At 29.3% G+C, this 19,340-nt stretch overlaps 1 protein-coding gene and 1 pseudogene across 1 annotated transcript in view; both read right to left on the reverse strand.

Moving 5' to 3' along the window:
• Positions 1-5,854: 5,854 nt before the first annotated feature.
• On the reverse strand, positions 5,855-6,187 carry LOC112694038 (annotated as a pseudogene).
• Positions 6,188-18,027: 11,840 nt separating this feature from the next.
• Positions 18,028-19,340, reverse strand: part of LOC112694054 — a 12,111-nt gene continuing 10,798 nt past the window's right edge. Inside the window, exon 2 of the mRNA XM_025569400.1 lies at positions 18,028-19,336. Within this exon, the coding sequence (XP_025425185.1) occupies positions 18,323-19,336 (1,014 nt within the window). The 3' untranslated portion in view covers positions 18,028-18,322. The remainder of the gene's footprint in view (positions 19,337-19,340) is intronic.

Raw genomic sequence — 19,340 nt, forward strand, 5'->3', positions numbered from 1 at the left:
ACCACTGTCCAATTTAAAATTCTACGTATATTACACACTTAACACGACGTAGTACATACGTTCAACCAAATTCTAAAAAAATAATGTAATAATATTTAACTATAAATATAGTTGTATTCAATGGCGTATCCAGAATTTTTTTTTTTTGGGGAGGTTATAAAATGTAACATTAGATTTTTTTTGAATTTTGTGTGTTTTTATTATAATCAATAGACAATAAACATACATTAAACATTTTCTGGGGGAGGGGGTTAAAACCTCCTAACCCCCTCTGGATACGCCACTGGTTATATTTCTATGTATAAATGCGAGTGTAGTGTGTAAAATCCGTAGAATTAGATAGCGGCGGTCGGCAGACCCGTTGTTCGATCTCCGTTCGCCATGACGCGCCGTTTAACAAAAATGTCTTTTTTAAGATTTTTACTAATTGAAAAACTAAACGTCATATTAAAATTCCGATACTTGCATCGTCTTAAACACGTAAAACCAAACAGTTATGGGCAAATAAAATTTCAAAAATAAAATGTTTGGGTTGGTAAATCGTTGTGTGAAGCGAGGAATTTTTACACGTATAAGACAGGCAATCACGATGAGTCACGCTTAGGATGAGATCAGAGACGTCACGCGGCTATTCTACATTTCTTAATATCTCTTAGAATGATAATTTTTTTTTAAATCGGATTTTCACAAAATCATTTCATATAGCCGTAGCAACGATAATTTAACATTTGAAAAAAATGTGAATAATTTTTTTTTTTATTGTGTTGTGTGCTCCTATAACGATGATGCCGGTGTGTATATTTTCATAGTACGAGTATATGGTGAAATAGTCATATAAGTAATTTATGACCAGTTCACCAAAACGTTTTTGTAACGTTACGAGTATAACCCGTTAAACTATTCAAAAAACGATTGAAATCGACAACGGATAACATATCGGTAAACCATAAAGGCTCTGTCAAACAGAACGCGTTATTAACGCGCGTGAATTACCGTCGTGTTGTGTTCAGTGGTCGAAATGGCCCAAGATAAGTGGAGGGATGCCTTATAATTCAGATTTCCTGATATCATCATAACATTCTTCGCACCTTGTGTACCTATAATATGTTTGTTTTTTTTTTATAGTTCACATAAAGTATATTATCTTAGTCCGTGGCTCTAAATACGGGTATAATACGAGTTGCGAAACGGCTTATACTAAACAACACGATAAGCCGGGCGCCCGGGCCTGAATGTTAAAAACAATTATTTTTACTGAAAAAAAAATAAAAAAAACGTCTTATATATAAATATAAAAATGATAAGTATATCATTTTAAAATACAAGTCTTAGGAGAAATGCGTTATTCTAGACAAAACAAATAGAGAAATGAAAACTGTAAATACAAAAAAGTAGAGGGATGCCATCCCTCCGTATCCCCCCACACTTCGAGCACTGGTTGTGTTTAACTCCAAGTCGTATTGGATGTCAAATATATGTTGTCGGCGTGATTTACGCGACGTTGTACAAAATCACAAAATCGGGCGCGGTAGTGCGTTATTTTTGGCGTTCAGATAATGGTGAATACCTACATAAATACGAGTATAAATAAATGTTAACAATGAAAAATTCGCTTCCTCTTTTGTTGACTTTCGGTTAATGCGTATAAAAGTAAAAGTTCTCCTTCGTCTGAACTAGCGGACATATTTTCAATATAAACCACGCCTCGCAAACGTACACGGACAATACTACTATAGTGACTACTGAGAACAAATCTCTATAAAGCTAGTCGCTGACATACAATTTTCAGTTGTGCGATGGTTGCGCAACAGTTTCATCATACCGCACTCACAAATGTAACTGTACTATTGTGTCACATTATGATATGTAGGACGTAATCGCGCAATCGAACGATTTGTGACAAAACACAAACTTATTAGTTGGTCAAATTGATTAGTTGCATGTGAGCTGATTGTCAATTTATCACTGTGGAAGTCACCCATGCGATTAAACTGTTGCGCAATCGAAAATTGCATGTCAGCGACTAGCCTATTGCGACGCTTTTTGGTTTCTGTGTGATGTCCTCGATAGCGTTAAGAACGCGACGGTACTAATCGCGACGTAAATAACGCGTTCTGTTCGACAAAGCCGATTGAAAACGGATAACGGACAACGATACGGAAACGGAAAACGAATAACGTAATATTAATATCAATATCGAATAACGTAACAAAAAACGGTTAACGGTTGAAACATAAAGAAGTTGTCATGGACAAATATTCATAACTGTCAGTAAAATAGATTTGGAACATAGTTATTTTTGTAAAATTGGCTACTAGGTAATCTAAATAAAATAAATATATGTTGAATGTTTAGAACAGCAATAAATTTATCAACTAATAAAATATAAATAATCATTACCAATTATAATTTTTAAATAGATCCCGGATTTATATGTGTTTGCATGTTTGAACTAAGTGTATCCATGGAGGTTTAAAATGTCCACGATTCATATCACGCCGAATTTAAACACCAAGTTTTATACTAAATATTTCGAGGGTTATTGCATATTTGTTCATAATTGCATATAACATGCTACATATTTAATGGGTTTTTAATAAATTAACTATTTTAATTTACAGTCAATTTTGTAATCGTCTTGAATAGAGCACGAATAGACATGATAGGTATTAAGTTTCAAAAATATTATTTTAAAAGATTAGTATTTTTTTAAAGTTTTCTATTAGTTTTTTGAGAGTAGGTAATTTCAAATGATTTAAAATATTTGTTTTTAATTTTTTTTTATTTTAATTCTCGTTTTTAAGTTTCCTAAAAGTTTTGGATTGATTTAAATGATTTAAAATATAAAGCAGTGGATATTATCATTTTTTTTTTTATTTTTGATAAAATATTTAGAATTTTATTTGGTATACACGTGTGGTTTTTGTAAAAAAAAGCACATTTTATAAAGTGCAATATAATGCATATAATTGCATATTTGCATTATATTTGACACTTTTTAAATGCATATAAATCCAGGCTCTATTTATAAATATGCTTTCTGAAATGACGACGGATATTGTCGGCGCGGGACCCGTATGGCCTCATCAAAAATAATTTTGGTGAACACAGATAAAACATTAGTAATATATAGGGCTCGGATTTAAATGCCCTAAAAATATCAAAAAATGCATAATTTATTAAATTAATTCAAATTATTATTAAAAAATGAAATTTTATTTATATTACAGTACAAAAAATATAAAAAAAATTAAAATCAAAAATTGAATTAAAAATTAAATTACATATTTGAATTGCACTGTACGATTAGTATTTCTTTTAAGTTTTGGAATTTGAATGATCAACGGTTGTCTACCAATAAGTTTTTATTTACTGAAAATGACCACCTCTCAACATCAACTGAAGTTAGTCATAATACGAGAAATAGGTAAAAAGGTCTTAAAATATAAAAAAAATGCATTAAAAACGTCAAAAATGCTCTAAAAAGTATAAAATCCGCTAAAAATACAAAAAAAATTGTAGCTTGGAAAGCATCGCGTATGACATCCCAATAAAAAGATGCAAATGCATTGAAATCCAAGCCCTAGTAATTTACCATACATAAGTTATACACTAACAATGCACACATATTTTACGTGGTATGTGGATTTTATTGTTGTTGTACAACAAATATGATTGCTTCATTTATATGTTATGATTAATGAGAATTACAAAGATAATTTTTAAGAGAATATTTAAAATATGTAATGTTTTTTTACATAGTATTGATCGCTAAATACTAAATTTGAAAACGTTTCAAATTGTACACTAATTTAAATAACGCAAAACGCTAAACGTAAAACGCTATATTGTTCATAATGTTTTAATTGTCAATAACGGTAAACGGAAAATTTTATAAACATGTAAATTTGTATAACGTTTAAACGCTTAAATTGAATAACGTTATATTATTTTGATTTAAACTCTGTTTATAATACTACATAATATTATTATTACTAATATCTTACAATTATTACTTGATGTGTTACAATCTAAAACTTCAGAAACAAAAATGACCAATTATATTTGAAATTTTTGATTGAATAAAAATAAGTGAGGACTCAGGACTAGGGGGCTTTTCGGGTAAGAGTCTAAGCGGCAAATATCAATTTTTTTTCCATTAAATCCGTCATTGTCTGTATAAAATAACCAAATTAAATTGAATAATAATATTTTTCTATTATTTATTTTATATTGTATATTTTATTATTATTTTTCGTTATTAAAGTATACCTTCCACCGATTGCTATATCTTTTGTAAGTTACATAAAATGGAAAAGACTATCTGACACGTTTATGAAGTAAACCTCACCGAGTTGACAGATTAACTCGAAACCTATACCGTTATTTTGCAAATGAATTGCAAATGTATTTATAGAATTTGTAAATCATCCACCACTTGGCGATAAACATTTTTCAATTGGGTGGAGGGGGCTAACATCATATAGCCTCACCAAGTTGACCGATTTAATTGAAACCATCACATGTGCATTGATTTTTACGATTTGCAAATTGAATCTCTAATTTCGGTGAATTTTTTGCGAATTTTTGGATGAAACGCTATTAGATCCGTTTTCCGGAACATTTTGACGTGATGAATCGCGATGGGGAAAATTTGATCGTTTTGGAGAAATATTGATACTTTTTGCAAAATAAATATTAACTTGATAAGTAGACCAAAATATTTCCAAAAGGATCAAATAGTCTCCCAAAGATATTTTAACCTATAGGGAATGACTGATTCATAATGTATACAAATTTTTTTTTTTTTAGTTTGTTATGATATTTTTTACCCGACACCATTATAGTAAAGTAGTGGTTATTTGAAAGAAAGTTTATTTTATTATCATCTTTGAATATATTGCACTTATGTTGTTGATTTATTCGAGTTTGAAAAAATGAATTTAAATGGCTGAGAAGCTGAAAAGAATTAGTTAAACTATATGTAATTAATATAAATAATTATTTCATGTCGAGAGCCAACTAATATCGTACATCATTCACATTGTGTCGTCATCGTTAATAATACAAGATATTCGGCAGGACTCATGGGTCTTCCCTAACTGAAATCACTAATACAATAATTTATATATCTATGATATATAATAATAATATATTCTGTTTTTTATTGTTATTTACGTATGCTGTAAAATGTGTATTGTGTGTGTATAAAATTTAAGCTATTTTAGGTCTTTCACCAACTGATAGTAAAAATACTGTCTTAACAAAAAATATGCAGAAATTACAAATTTGTATAGTTAAAATGTTCTCTTCATCATTTATGTATACATATTATATGAAACTTTTACATTTGTTGATGTTGCAATAAGCTTACTTACTTAATATTAAAAACCAATAGTTACTACTTCTTCATTCGATATTTCGAACGACTCAGTTTTGTCATCGATCAATCATTAATTTTTTTAAGTGAAAAAATAAAAAATTTTTATAGATTGCTTTGGACTCGATTTTTTGATTCAATTTTATATAAAGTTAAAAAATAAATTTAACTATAAAAAAATTTTAATTTCTTACACGCTTATTTACAGTTTTTGACATTTGAATTCCAAAAATCGATTTCCAATGCGACTTGTAAAAAATTTCCCTCTTTCAAATAAGAAAAAAAAAAATGAAAAAAAAAAGAAAACTCAAAATCATGTCTATCTCGAAAAACTTTGTGTTGAAATTTTATTTGCTCCAATACTCTTAAGTACATATACAAGTGTAATTAAAATATAATTTTAAAATATTTATATAATACAAAAAAAATATTTGGAACAATTCAATACATTTTATAAAAAAATTTTTCTTTAATTTAGACTTCCAAATTATTCATCGTATCATTTTTATACAACTCTGGATATTTATGCATACAATGACTCATAATTATGAATTTGTCTCTACATTTCATACCTTTGGATTCTTTTTTACCATAATGGAAACAAGCCAATGATTCTCTAAATTCAACTCCACATGGGCCTGTTATTTTTTTTCTTAAACTAGGGAAACTCCAATTGATAGAACCATCAGGAAGTATAAGACGTGGAGTTGGTTCAGGAGGCGAAAGTACAACATTACTAGGAGACTGGTGATCTTCCTTTGTGACAAAAATGATTGTGTCTTTACCGTCTTTAAACACTTGTGACATTTTTGTAAAAAGTATTCTTGACGATAAATTATATATTAAAAAAGGATTTGCACAGTGCTCGTTAAGTGCAATAGTATTTGAGTTATGACGGACAAATAAAGTTGAAGTACTTCTTAATATTATGCTATATGAAGATGGGTATCGAATATGCCTTTGCTAACTTCAAATTTGAGAACATAAAAATTGATATTTGATCCAAACTAAAAAAAAAAAAAAAAAAAATTATATATATAAATATACATGTTATTTCTAAATCTTTATATAAAATTATAAATTATTCATTGGTGAAATTTACAATGCATTCGTGCATAGTTTATATGCATAAATTGCACGTTTTCTTAGTAAAAAAATTTAGAATCATGAAATAAACACTTTTATTTCATTTTCATTTGATAGCTAATTTAATTAATACATTATTAGTTAAACTGCTTTCAAATAATTAATAATTGTTATTATTTATATTACATACTTTTTTAGTCTAACAATTGTTTTATATTATTTTTTTGTATTATTGATTATGAAAGGAATAATATTAGTTATATTTTTATATTATTATGACTCATGATTATTAGACATTAATATACTTAATTATTTTGGTATCATAAATTGTTCTACAGAAAATCTCAATATATAATTAGGAAATGTCAAACAGCTATTAAACAGCTTAAAGTAAATCTTTATTAATTTCACTATTAATTTAAATAGATGAAATACAATTATATATGTTTTATATCTAATATTTTTTTTTTTTTAATTTGCTTTTATTAAAAATATCTATTGTTAATAATATTATATCCATTTAATTATTAACAAATAATGTGAAGTATCAGAATTATTATCTAAGTAAAACACAGTATTAAGTAAATAATGATAAATACTATATATACAAAGTATTTATGTTTAGTTATTAAAAATTTAACTAATTAGTTTACTGACCAACATTCTGTATGTCCCTAAAAATACTATAGTTTATTAAATATGTACTGCAATAAAATAAAATTACAAATATATGCAAAAATTAAAAATTGAGTTAAATTTTTCTTATAACTTATTTTGTTTCATCTACCTTCAAAATACTCAAAATACTGTCCATTTATCCCCCAAATAGATTTTATATATCTTAATATCGATAATAGAGTAAATAATTGAGTAATATTTTTTACATTGTCAAAGTAATTTAATTTCCAGACATGATAAGGTAAAATGGGATCCTAATTATAGAAATAAATTAAATAAATTTAATAATATTGCATTTTTGTAATTGTAGTCGTCAAATGTAAGCAGCAAAACATATCATAGAAAGATATTTATACCAATCATTTGGAAGGCGAAATTCAGATACAATATACGGTAGAAGTGGTAAAAATGATCCAACAAAAAAGTCCCAACAAATAATAATAACTTCATAATCAATATGAACAAACATATTTTAACATAGTAAACTTTTATTTTCTTTAATCTCTGAGGTTTTATTACTGTATGATCTCTATTTTATGTTCATTAATATTTAATACCAAAAAACTTATTATTACCGTAGATTAAATTTATATAAAATTAAATATTAAACAGTAAAATATTTAATCGATCTTTAAATCACAATTAATTCATCTATTTATTTTATTCTAAGTATTTTAATTTAATTTATGAATGTATCAAACGTTTGAAACTGTTAGGTTAATAGATTAGGTTGCCTTATGTGGAAATTATGAAGAAGTGGGAGGAAGAAATATTATCCGATGACCTCATTCTGAGGTATAAAAGTGTTGTTTACTATTTATTAAGTCAATACGTTAATTGGTTTATCATTTAAATTAATACATATGTAAATATCATAACGCATTATTTGGTGATTAATCATTTTAAATTAGCATATTTATTTATCAAAAAATGAACTATGAAAATATATAACTGAATGATAATCTAGGAATTGTATAAACCAACCGATCAAATTTATTGTGAAATTTCAACTCCTCGTACGAATGAAACATAAACATCAAAATTCAATATTTATGAGTAAAATTAGAAGACCTAAGATTCGATTAGAAAATTTAACAAATTAAGAAAAATAATAACATAAAAAATTAATTTTAATTAATGATCAGTTCAATTATCATTATTACCTAATATTTATATTTTAATATTTTAGTTCTAGTACTAAATATTATGATGTAACTATAGAAAAAAAAAATACAAAAAAATATTTATTTATTGAAATACATCAGTAGTTGGCTGTTTGTATTAATATAATATAATTGAAAAATAAAATAAAATAATTTAAAATAAATTTATGTTTGACAATAAAAAACAAAGTTTTATATTTTAGTCAGCAGGGATAGAATTAAATACGAAATATTAGCATTAAATTATAAATATTAATTACAAAATATACTATAAAACATTCATTAGCCCTGGTTATAATCAATCGTAAAAGCTGGGCCGTATTTAGTGCTGGGTATAAGGTCATGGGCGAAGGGCACAATTCTAAGAAGGGCGCAAATTTCAACACTACTTATGTAATATTTTTCCCAAAATATTTGAAAAATTTATATTTATTTAATTTTGTTTAATATTACATACGATATACTAAACTTAACAACATTGAAAAATTAAAACAACTTAAGGTTACAAAAATAGATATTTTAAAGCATGTTCATCAGTATTCTCTACAAGATTTATATCCGAACTTAGAGGTGGTACTACGAATATTTTTAACGATTCCTGTCACAACAGCTAATTATGAAAGAAGCTTCAGCGAGCTGGAAATTATTAAAAATTATTTTAGATCAACAATAGGTCAAATTCGTCTCACCAGTGTGGCTATATTATCAATAGAAAAGTATGTAGTTACTAACAATTGCATTTGATAATGTCATTGTTGCCTCTATAAAAGCAAGAAAAGTACCATTGTAATATTGTACTAAAATAAATTAAAAATCATCTAACACAATTTTAAAACAAAAACATTCATTCACCAGGGGCGCCACCATACCTCAATACGGCACTGCACACAAGTAAAATAAAAACGTATAACCTATAACAGCGGTTCCCGAACGTTTTTGGATCACGCATCCTCGAAACAAAAAAAAAAAATAATAATAATAATTGCGCCTCCCACGAAAATGTCTTTTATTATTTTAATATAAGCGAAATATTGTCGATCGATTAGCATAATGTAAAAATGTTTACCTCGCGTCCGCCAAACGCGGAACCACGAGACGTGGCAAAGACAAAGACAAACTGTTTGGGAACCGCTGATCAATAACCTGGATTCGTCGGCAACAAAATACCATCTCGGAGCCAGAGGCGGTTTGAACGTTTACATCTTACCGGGGCAGTACAATTTAAACCACTCCCCCCCCCTACCATGAAAAAAATAGTTCTGGCCCCCTCGATCACATTAAAACTACTTAAACGCTAAAACGTGAATTATGTACCTCCGTAAATTATGTTCATGAACATACCGGTATGCCTACTAAATTTCAATTTGTTCCATAGAAATGTACATAAAAAAAAAAAAAAAATGTTTTTTTTTACCGGGGCTCCGCCCCGGTAGTATGCCCTTACAAACCGCCTCTGCTCGGAGCTCGTAATACTATCGGATTGTACGGTAAAGATGAAGAGTTCGAATCTTACCGAGCGTCGTGTGTTCGTACGAAGCGATCGTAGGGCGTTCGTCGGGCGCGAGTGGTGCGTCGCGGGAACCGGCAGTGGACGGATGTTTGGGTGACAAAGATCGCACGACGTGTTCCACCGTGCGCGACGCACGAACGGTATTGTTCCCGCGGTGCTGACGACGGCAACGTCGGGCGGCCAACAAGCGACCAATCGGCAACAGCGTTTAGCTGACCGCACCCGAAAACGGATGGATGTTGGTAACGCGATCGTAATGCATGGACACGCACCGCGCGCCGCTCCACGTCGGCCGCCGACCGTTCCGTTGCAGCTGTCGGACATAACCCGCATTCTCGTCGCCGGCCACGGCGACATTCCTACGCCGAACCCATCACGGCCGCCGCCGCCGCCGCCGCCAACCTTGAGAACGCCGGCGTACCAGCATACCAGGGTTTTATGGGCCGCGGTGTGCTGTTAAAATACACGCGTTTGTGGTCCTCAAACCGGCGATCGTTTTCTGTGTCGCGACGATGCTCGCGATTAAAACAGTCCAACGACGATTTAGAGTTAGAGTTGGCCGTGTTTAAAAAAATAAAAAAGGTCAAAGGATCATTCGAGTACGTTTTTGTTTTAATATAACTCTGTATTGAACCGTGTATTCCTGTTTGAATCCGACCAAAGTATCAACATTTTTTTGTAAACCGACCTAAAAGACGGAACCTTAATGTAACCTATAAACTCTTTATAATAATTCGTTGAGCCCACCATAGGTTTTGCATCCGAACAGATTCTTACTGTTTTATTTTGTTGAAGTTGTCATGGCTTTAAGCAAATCTCGGGCGATACACCCCACCAGCGGCACGCAGAAGGGGTTTTTATTAAAAAACATAACATTTTAAATTTTTTAACATACCACCAATACACGGTAGTCGATAAAAATATAACACGATAAGATAAGATCAACATTCTGCACTTTCCCATTTGTAGTAGGGAAATAGCTGTTGCTACATTTATAATTAAATTACGGAGAATTCCACAACAATACGATTATTATATTGTTTTATATATCTATTAGATCCTATAACTGATTATCATCATAGATGATAAATGTTTTGACGTTTGGTCCGGTTTGACAGCGACACGCGACGGTTTACGATGAATTTTATTCTATTATTGACAAAATTCCTAATCCACGTCTATCGAATATTAATTACACGATGATATTATTTAGTTTTTGGCTGCGCGTTTTGATGTTTTAATATCTTAAAAATAGCGAACGTTCATGGTTCGTTTTTTTTTGTTTTCAATTGCCTATATTAGAGTTTAACTGTCAATCCTTGATTTCCTATCTTTGCTCTATATAGATGCTACACAGTTTTTATTTATTTGCTTGCTGTATTATAGATTCTATATATCTTTTATTTTATTGTATAACTGTTGTGTTGTGTTAAAAAATGAACGCATGTGACTTGTGATCGAAAGCATTTTAACTAAAATTATACCAATTGGAAGAGACACACAGAAGTTTGTAAAAAAAAAAACAAAGTAGTAGAATTTACCAAACAGACCTATCTCAGCCAATTTTATTATAAATACCAGAACCATATTTATAATCTATAATATTATACACTGTTATGACTATAATATACAACATGACTACCAATATCAATATGTTAAAATAGAAAATATCCTATAATTATAATAATAAACCTAAATACTAAATAAGGATTTTGATATACACTACATACACGTGGCCGCATTACGACTTTCACTGTTAAGCTGAGTTCACACTACACTATGCCGTGTTTCTCAATCTCTGATTGGCTGAACCATGTTGTTATATCAAGGTATACCGTATAATAAATTACAAGTTACCTCACTAACCATATGTTACCGTGAAGTTGATTTCAGCCAACTTTTGAACGTGTAATTACCGATTATAATAGTAATAATTTAATATTCTATGATAACATTATACATAATAATATAATACATATTGTCTCTTATATAATTTAATATTTATCAGTACATCATTATTTATTGAAACTATTTTTTATTTAACTACTTCAATATTTCATTTGTTAAAGTAAGTATTTCATACATTCTTTATTTGTATATGATTTTTATGGTAAATTTTAATAGGTTTTAATTCCAGATTCCAATTATAAATACAATGAAATAATGTATTTTCAAAATGTATAAAATGTACATATAATATTAAATTAATAGAATAAACATCATGGCTATAGTAAAAATTAGTTATGATAATAGTTCATATCTAATAGAAAAAACCGCAAAAATATGTAACCAAAATTTGATAGCATTACTGTATGATATATATATTGTTATCACATATTTTCAAAGCACACGGTCTGGTAAAAAACACGTCACGGTGTAGTGTGAACCCGGCTTTAGGCTACAGCAGTGGTTCTCAAACTTTTTTGTTCGCTTCTTATGTTCTCAAAAAATTTTACGGAGCCCCGAAAATTAGGAATTTATATTCGAGACAACAAAAATTACCAAAACTTCATAATGAGAAAAACACACAGTCCAAAATTATTTTTTTTTTTTTATAGAAATTTAATTTACTAAAATCCAAATATATCAGTTCACAGTTTGTGACAGAGATATAAATTAATAAATAATAACTACACAAATTAATAGTGGTTCTAATTTAGTTTTGACGGTATTTTAATTGACGACGTCGATAGTAACACAATAAATGTACGACGTAATATGACATCAAAATTGAAAATATCCCACAATTATAACTAAAGAGCGTATTTCATTGATATTGCAATTTTTTATTGATACCCACTAAATCAAATATGATCAAATATGTATACGAATCAGATTGATTACAGTCTTCCTATTTAATTTAATAATGCAATTTTTTGCAATTTTTTGCAATTTTTGCAATTTTTGTATACTTCACGTGATAAAATATACAAATTATTATTTCCAAAGTGATTTTACATAAAAAATATAACTACGACGTACATTCTTACAAGTAGTTAAATGTAGTTCAGGATTTTTAAAATTATAGTTATCTGAGTTATCTACAAAACTCACAAGTTTAGAAGAATCAAATAGTCAATTACTTAATAGTTTAAACATATTTAGTATAAATACTAAATAAATAAATAAATAAATAAATAAATAAATACTAAACAAATACTAACTAAATAAAAATATTTAGTATAAATATTTCTATAAATATTCTCGTTCCCAATGGATAAATAGTTAAAGATAAATTAAAATATGTCTTAGAAAAAAATGAAGGGTATAAAACTATTAAAACTTACTCTGAGATTATGACAGGAAATCAAAATGTTTATTTAAATACATCACCCAATTTTTTAAACTATTTTAAATATGTATCGATAACAAGTGTCGACGTTAAACGTACTTTTTCATTATATAAACATATTTTTAGTAACAGATGATACAATTTTCAAGAACACAATTTAGAGATGTATATAATTATAAATTTTAATTGAGAAAAATGATATATTTTGTAAATATTATATTAATGTCCATAATATAATTTAAGTAAGTAATTAATGATTATGTATTTGATATGATTTTACTATGTAATTTTAATGTATTTCATTGCAATTTTAGAAACTTTTTAGTACAATTTTAAGATATTTTTAATGCAATTAAAATCCGGTAATTAATATCCGGTATTTAATTATAACATAGTCATAAGTGGCGCGTTTCACTTATCTTATTATATATATATATATATATATACATATTATAAAGATGAAAATGAATACACGGATATTATTAAATATATTAATTATATTAAAATAAAACAAAGTAAAATCATAAATAGCATAAATAGCCAAAATGAAAAACTAAATCAGTTTAATAAAAAATTTGATAATTTATTGAGTACAGTCTCTATTTTATTTAAAAAAAATGAAAACTTCAAAAAAAAAATAAATTGATTATACTGGAACATAATATAGAGAAAATTGAAAGGTCAGTTTCATCAATGGGAAATTAACAAAACTATATCAGAACTAGTTGACACGTAAGAATAATATTATTGTATTAAATTTACCAAATAACATAATCTCTAATCAACCACAAGATCACGATTAACCAAATAACATATTTAAAAATATAATGGCCACAAATATTTCTTATTTTACTTGTACTTGTCAGGACTAGTTTAACGAAAAAGGTAAATCAAAACCACGTCTACTCAAATGTATTTTACGTTGCTCTTCAAAAGCATTCACAATAGTACGATCATAAGCCAAACTACAATTATCACTTGATTTTATCGAGTATTATACTCCGAAAAAACACAAACAGATGATACCTTTAAAAATCTAACTTCAATGCTATAGAAATAATGGTGAAGACGATATTATAATTAAATATGTTAAAGGTTTAACTAATGTAGTTCACATTTAAAAAGAAAATATAAAAATCTTCAATTCATTTTTTTAAATATTTACCATCAAAATGACCCTAATCTTAATTACAAGTTAACACATTTATCTTTCATTTTTTTTTTCATTATATTATACATATATATATATCACAGTAAAAGGCATTAAATTTATATTAACATTCATTTACAGTACTTAATGTTAATAGATAATAATCAGGGTTCAAAATATAAAGCACTTAAGATCATTAAAATAAGTTCTTAAAAAAGCACTTAAAAATATTATAATAAGCACTCAAATAATAATTTAAAAAACTTAAATTTAAATAAAAATATTTAATAAAAAAAAAAAATCTTAAAATAGGAAAAAATTAGCAAACATTTCTAAATTTTTTTTCTATATGAACATGATAAAGTAGTGAATATATTTTTTAACTGTGCTAAATATATAGTTAAAGATTAAAAAAATAATAAAACAAATAAAGTAATCCATAATCTTTTAATTAAAAATCAAAAAAATAAATAAATCTTTATATTATAAAAATAATCTAATTTTGACTTTCAAAACATTTTGCCTTATTGTTTATGGATTTTGAGAGGTATTTTCTGATAAATAAAATTTAAACGATATTTATAAATAATTGAAAAAAATCTGAGTTAGGTCATTGGTCTACGTCATCATTCATAACTAAGCAGATAGGTATGCAAAAAAGCAAAAATAATCAGAAATACAGGAAATAATCATTTCTTTTGTAGAAAAGCAAAAACAAAGCACTTTGAAATTTCATAAATGAACGTGTTAAATGTTATACAGTGACAAACACTTCCATAACATTCTGCTACATTTTATGTCAAACCATAAAAATAAGAAAATTTTATAAGTCCTGAATAATATATAATAATATAACCCTGATAATATTGAATAATTCATAAGGTGTACAACGTTATTTACTAAGGATTTACTATAACTTTAAACAATATGATTAACGATATTAATTTATCTAAAGGTTTTTATTATAATATTATTTATTAAGATTTATTTACTTAAATACTCACCGATTATATTTATATAAAATATTATTCAACATCATTAATATAACTACATTTTTCAACGTGAGTAAAAATTAACAACAATCAAACCCTAAAATAAATAAATCACGATGATACGGTTAAATAGTATTTTAGTTAATTATTGTTATTTATTAGAAAATATCGTCAATTTTATGTGTAACATAATTTACTGTAACATATACATTATACATGTATAATGTATATCCCTTGATTTATATTTTGAAATATTTTCTTACTGTCTTATATATTTAAAACTTAATTGGAAATTATTTCATAGTGAACTATATTAATATTAGTATTAATAAAAATATAAATATCTTTAATAGTGGTGTACTTAATTTTGGTGTACGCCGTATGCTCTCAAATACCATTAAAGTACATTACTGCTCGATTGCTTGCGTACACATGACCCCTTTACTGTTCATTCTACAACCTAGGGCGACATGGATTATTTAATAAAGTATGTCGTCTTAGGCTCCGTTGAGATTGGTTGGCTACAAAATATTATTTTACATACTTAATATTTTACATAATATAATGTGTTAGCAAAATATAAGTAATTATTTCCTTATTGAAAATCTCGAATAAAAATTATTTTAATTGACAAATAATCCAACGAGAAGTATTTGTATAGTGTTTAGAATGTACCGTATTATTAATTACACGCTTGACTTGATTTTAGAAAACAATATCTAGGACTTAGCAGGGTTATGAGCTATATAATTGATATTATTTACCTAGTAATCAAAACTATTTATTGTATTTTTATAAATAGGTTATATTTTAAAGGATATAAATCAGTATTGCCTAAGATAAAAAGCAATAACACCAGAAAGGTAAATACAGTATTGTGTAAAATATATTTGCTGTAGAATTTGCATAGTAATTAATAATTCTGTAGGTTATAACTTGAAAAATAAGTTTAATCAATTTAAAATAAGTCATTTTGACTGTTTTATAACCACCGTTAAATTTTTACATAAAAAAGTATATTTTTTTTGCGAAATCATTTAATGTTTATAATACATAACATTAATGTTAATCATATATATTTAAAATCTTTTTATTTATAAGATAACCCTATGCCCGAGACTTACGTATTATAATTGAAAATAATTAAATAATTATTTATTATATAAATTAGCGTTTTAGAATAATTTAAAATAAATTGTATTTTTAAATAAAATAATTGTGATTTTAACTTCATATTATGATAATCCAAAAACATGCATGCAAGACTCAAGTTATTAGACACTAGACTAGACCGTGCAGAATATCTTTGTTGTAATTTGATTAGTATACTTTACGATTAAATTATTTATATTTTTTAAAATTCTCATTAAAAAATTGCCGTCAGACGTTCAAATTAATAAAATAAAATTTTTACAAAATAAGATACAATGTTTCGTCATATTATTAAAATTCTTATTTTGCATATTTTGCTACATCAATCTGTTTTAAACTTGATGCTGTGCACAGCAAGTAACTAGCAAGTAAGGTTCAAAAGGATATCAATTGAATTGTATTATACATTTAATAACGTAGTTATATTGTGTATTAAAATTTTCAATCGATTGTGGAATAATAAAGACAAAAGTTAACCGTGCAATCAAACGTTTATAATTTTCCTCAGGTCATAGTATTAAAAATAGCATACTTTACGGATCCTTATACAAAGTTAAGCCTACACATATTTAGTGGATACCTATTTATAAATCTACAGTAAGTATTTGAAACAAATAAATAGTATAGTTATATAATTATTAGAAGACATTAGTAACTCTTTATTTAACCACCAATTTATTTTATTATATTATATATTAAATATAAAATATAAAAGTAATGGTTAAATAATCATTAAAATAATATTTATTTATTTCATCATGATTGATATTAATTGGTCAATTATCTTTAAGTATTAAAGTATTTCAAAGTATTTTGGCAAAATAATTTTGTGCTAGCTTGCAATACTATTCATTAAATATTATTAATATAATAATCAAATGCATGTATTATGTATGTAAATAATTAAAAATATATTTGTAATTTATCGTTTTTATTTTATAACTGTTCTGTTCGATGGATTGGCATATAATGTATTAAAAATATAAATGTAAAATTAAAAATGTGTTAATATTAAGATTAATTACTTAAAAAGTAATTTAATTTAGGTACAAATATAATCCTCCAATAAGAATGCCTTAACCGAGTGTACATGTATGTGTGAATAGTTTTTAATTTTTTATTTTACCATGACACACAAAAAAAAGTATATGAGTAAAAAAAAATACTTAAAATTGTTAATAAATTATAAAAAAAAAGTTAAAATTTAATATTTATATACTTTTTGTTTAGTGTAGTTTAAAACAGGTTTTCGATGTTTCAAATTTTATTTTTAAATTTTGCCGCAATTAAAAGACTAATACCAGGAATGTTGCATAATGACACCATCGCTTTGGAGTTTCAAACTATTTAAGTATTGATTAATTTAATTAATAATTATTCTATTTACATATTATCTTTTTTTGGGAGAAATATCGAGTATTTTGGAAAAAAATTAACATTGGAATGTTCATCGCAAACTGTAAGTATCATGTAAGAAACAAGTAAAATGATAAATAATTATTTTCCAATTACATTGGTACGAGATAATAATTATTTCCTCGATAGACGATTGATCCAAAATACTGTCGTTGTACATTGTTAAATTTTAATGATTAATTATAATTATTAATTTAAAACGAACAAATTGTTTTCCGACCAAACACATTATTATTATTATAATTATTACTATTTTCATACGAATAGTGTGAAAAGTAAGACAGTAAGTGGTGCACTGTAGTACAATAGTTAATTACTACATTCATCATTTACAATTGGATCGATGTTAAACAATCGTAGTGAATGCGTTCGCCCGATTAGCGGTTACATAAAAATCATTCGGACGATCGGGGGGAAAAAAAAATTGCTTCTTACGATTATTTCGCGTTAACTATATAAAAACTATCTCGACACCGTACCACCAATGGGCGGAAAAACGACGTTCATTCGTATTCAATGATACCGATCGACGGCGGACAAAGCATCGTGACCGTCCCTGCGTCCGCGGTCACGGCGGCGGAGGCCGTGGACTCCGGCGTAGGGTTCTTCTTCGCCGGCGTCTTGCCGCGTACCGTTGCAGCGGCCCGTGACCGTACCGCCGTCGGCCCACGTCCGTGGCGGACGTTGTTGGCGGGCCGCGGGACCCGAACCGTGGGCGTCGCGGCCAACAGCAACCGGTTGACCGCCTTGTGGAAGTTGTTCACGCGGTACTCGACGTCCTGGGCCCGGCGCACCGTGTCGGCACGTTGAGCTTGCACCGCGCCCAAGCACGACGTCACGACGTCGCGGGCCCGCTGCCCGGTGCCGGGGCGGCCGCGCGACGTCTGCCGCGACGCGGCGTCGGACCCCATCGCGCTGTCCAGCCGGGCGAACAGCGCGAAGCAGGCCTTCTCCAGCCGGGCCGCGACGTCCACCACGGTGCACGCGCCGTTCAGCTGCGCCTCGCGGCCAACGCACGCCGCGCACGCCGCGCACAGCAGCCCTCGCAACGTCACGTTCTCGCGGTGCACGTCCGCGACCGCCCTGTCCACGAGCGCGCGCGTCCGCCGCACGAACTCCCGGCCCGCCGTCAGCCGGTGTTGCGCATCCGACAGCAAGTCGATCTGTCGGCCCTTGCGGTCCGTGTCACCGTCGCACGGGGCCCGCGACCCGTCGCCCGGCTCGTCCGCGTTCCCCGAACACCCGGACCGCCTGCGCACGCGTTCCGCGATCCGCGCGCACTGTTCCTGCATGACGCGCAGCCTGTCCAACACCTGGGCCGGGCCGGCGCCGATGTTGGCCGCGAGCGCCGCCGACCCGTCGGACGATTCCCTGAGGTAGCCGTGCATGAGCGTGCGCAACGACCGCGTGGTCCGCAACGACTCGCGGCGGTACTGCGTGCTCACCCTGTCGGCCGCCCCGAAGAAACGGCGTCCGAACCTAGCGTGCTGTCGCTGCACGTCGGACGCGTCCCGGAGCTGC

The sequence above is a fragment of the Sipha flava genome, unplaced genomic scaffold, assembly GCF_003268045.1.
Source record: "Sipha flava isolate LNK unplaced genomic scaffold, YSA_version1 0_pilon_pilon, whole genome shotgun sequence".
Classification (NCBI taxonomy): Eukaryota; Metazoa; Arthropoda; class Insecta; order Hemiptera; family Aphididae; genus Sipha; species Sipha flava.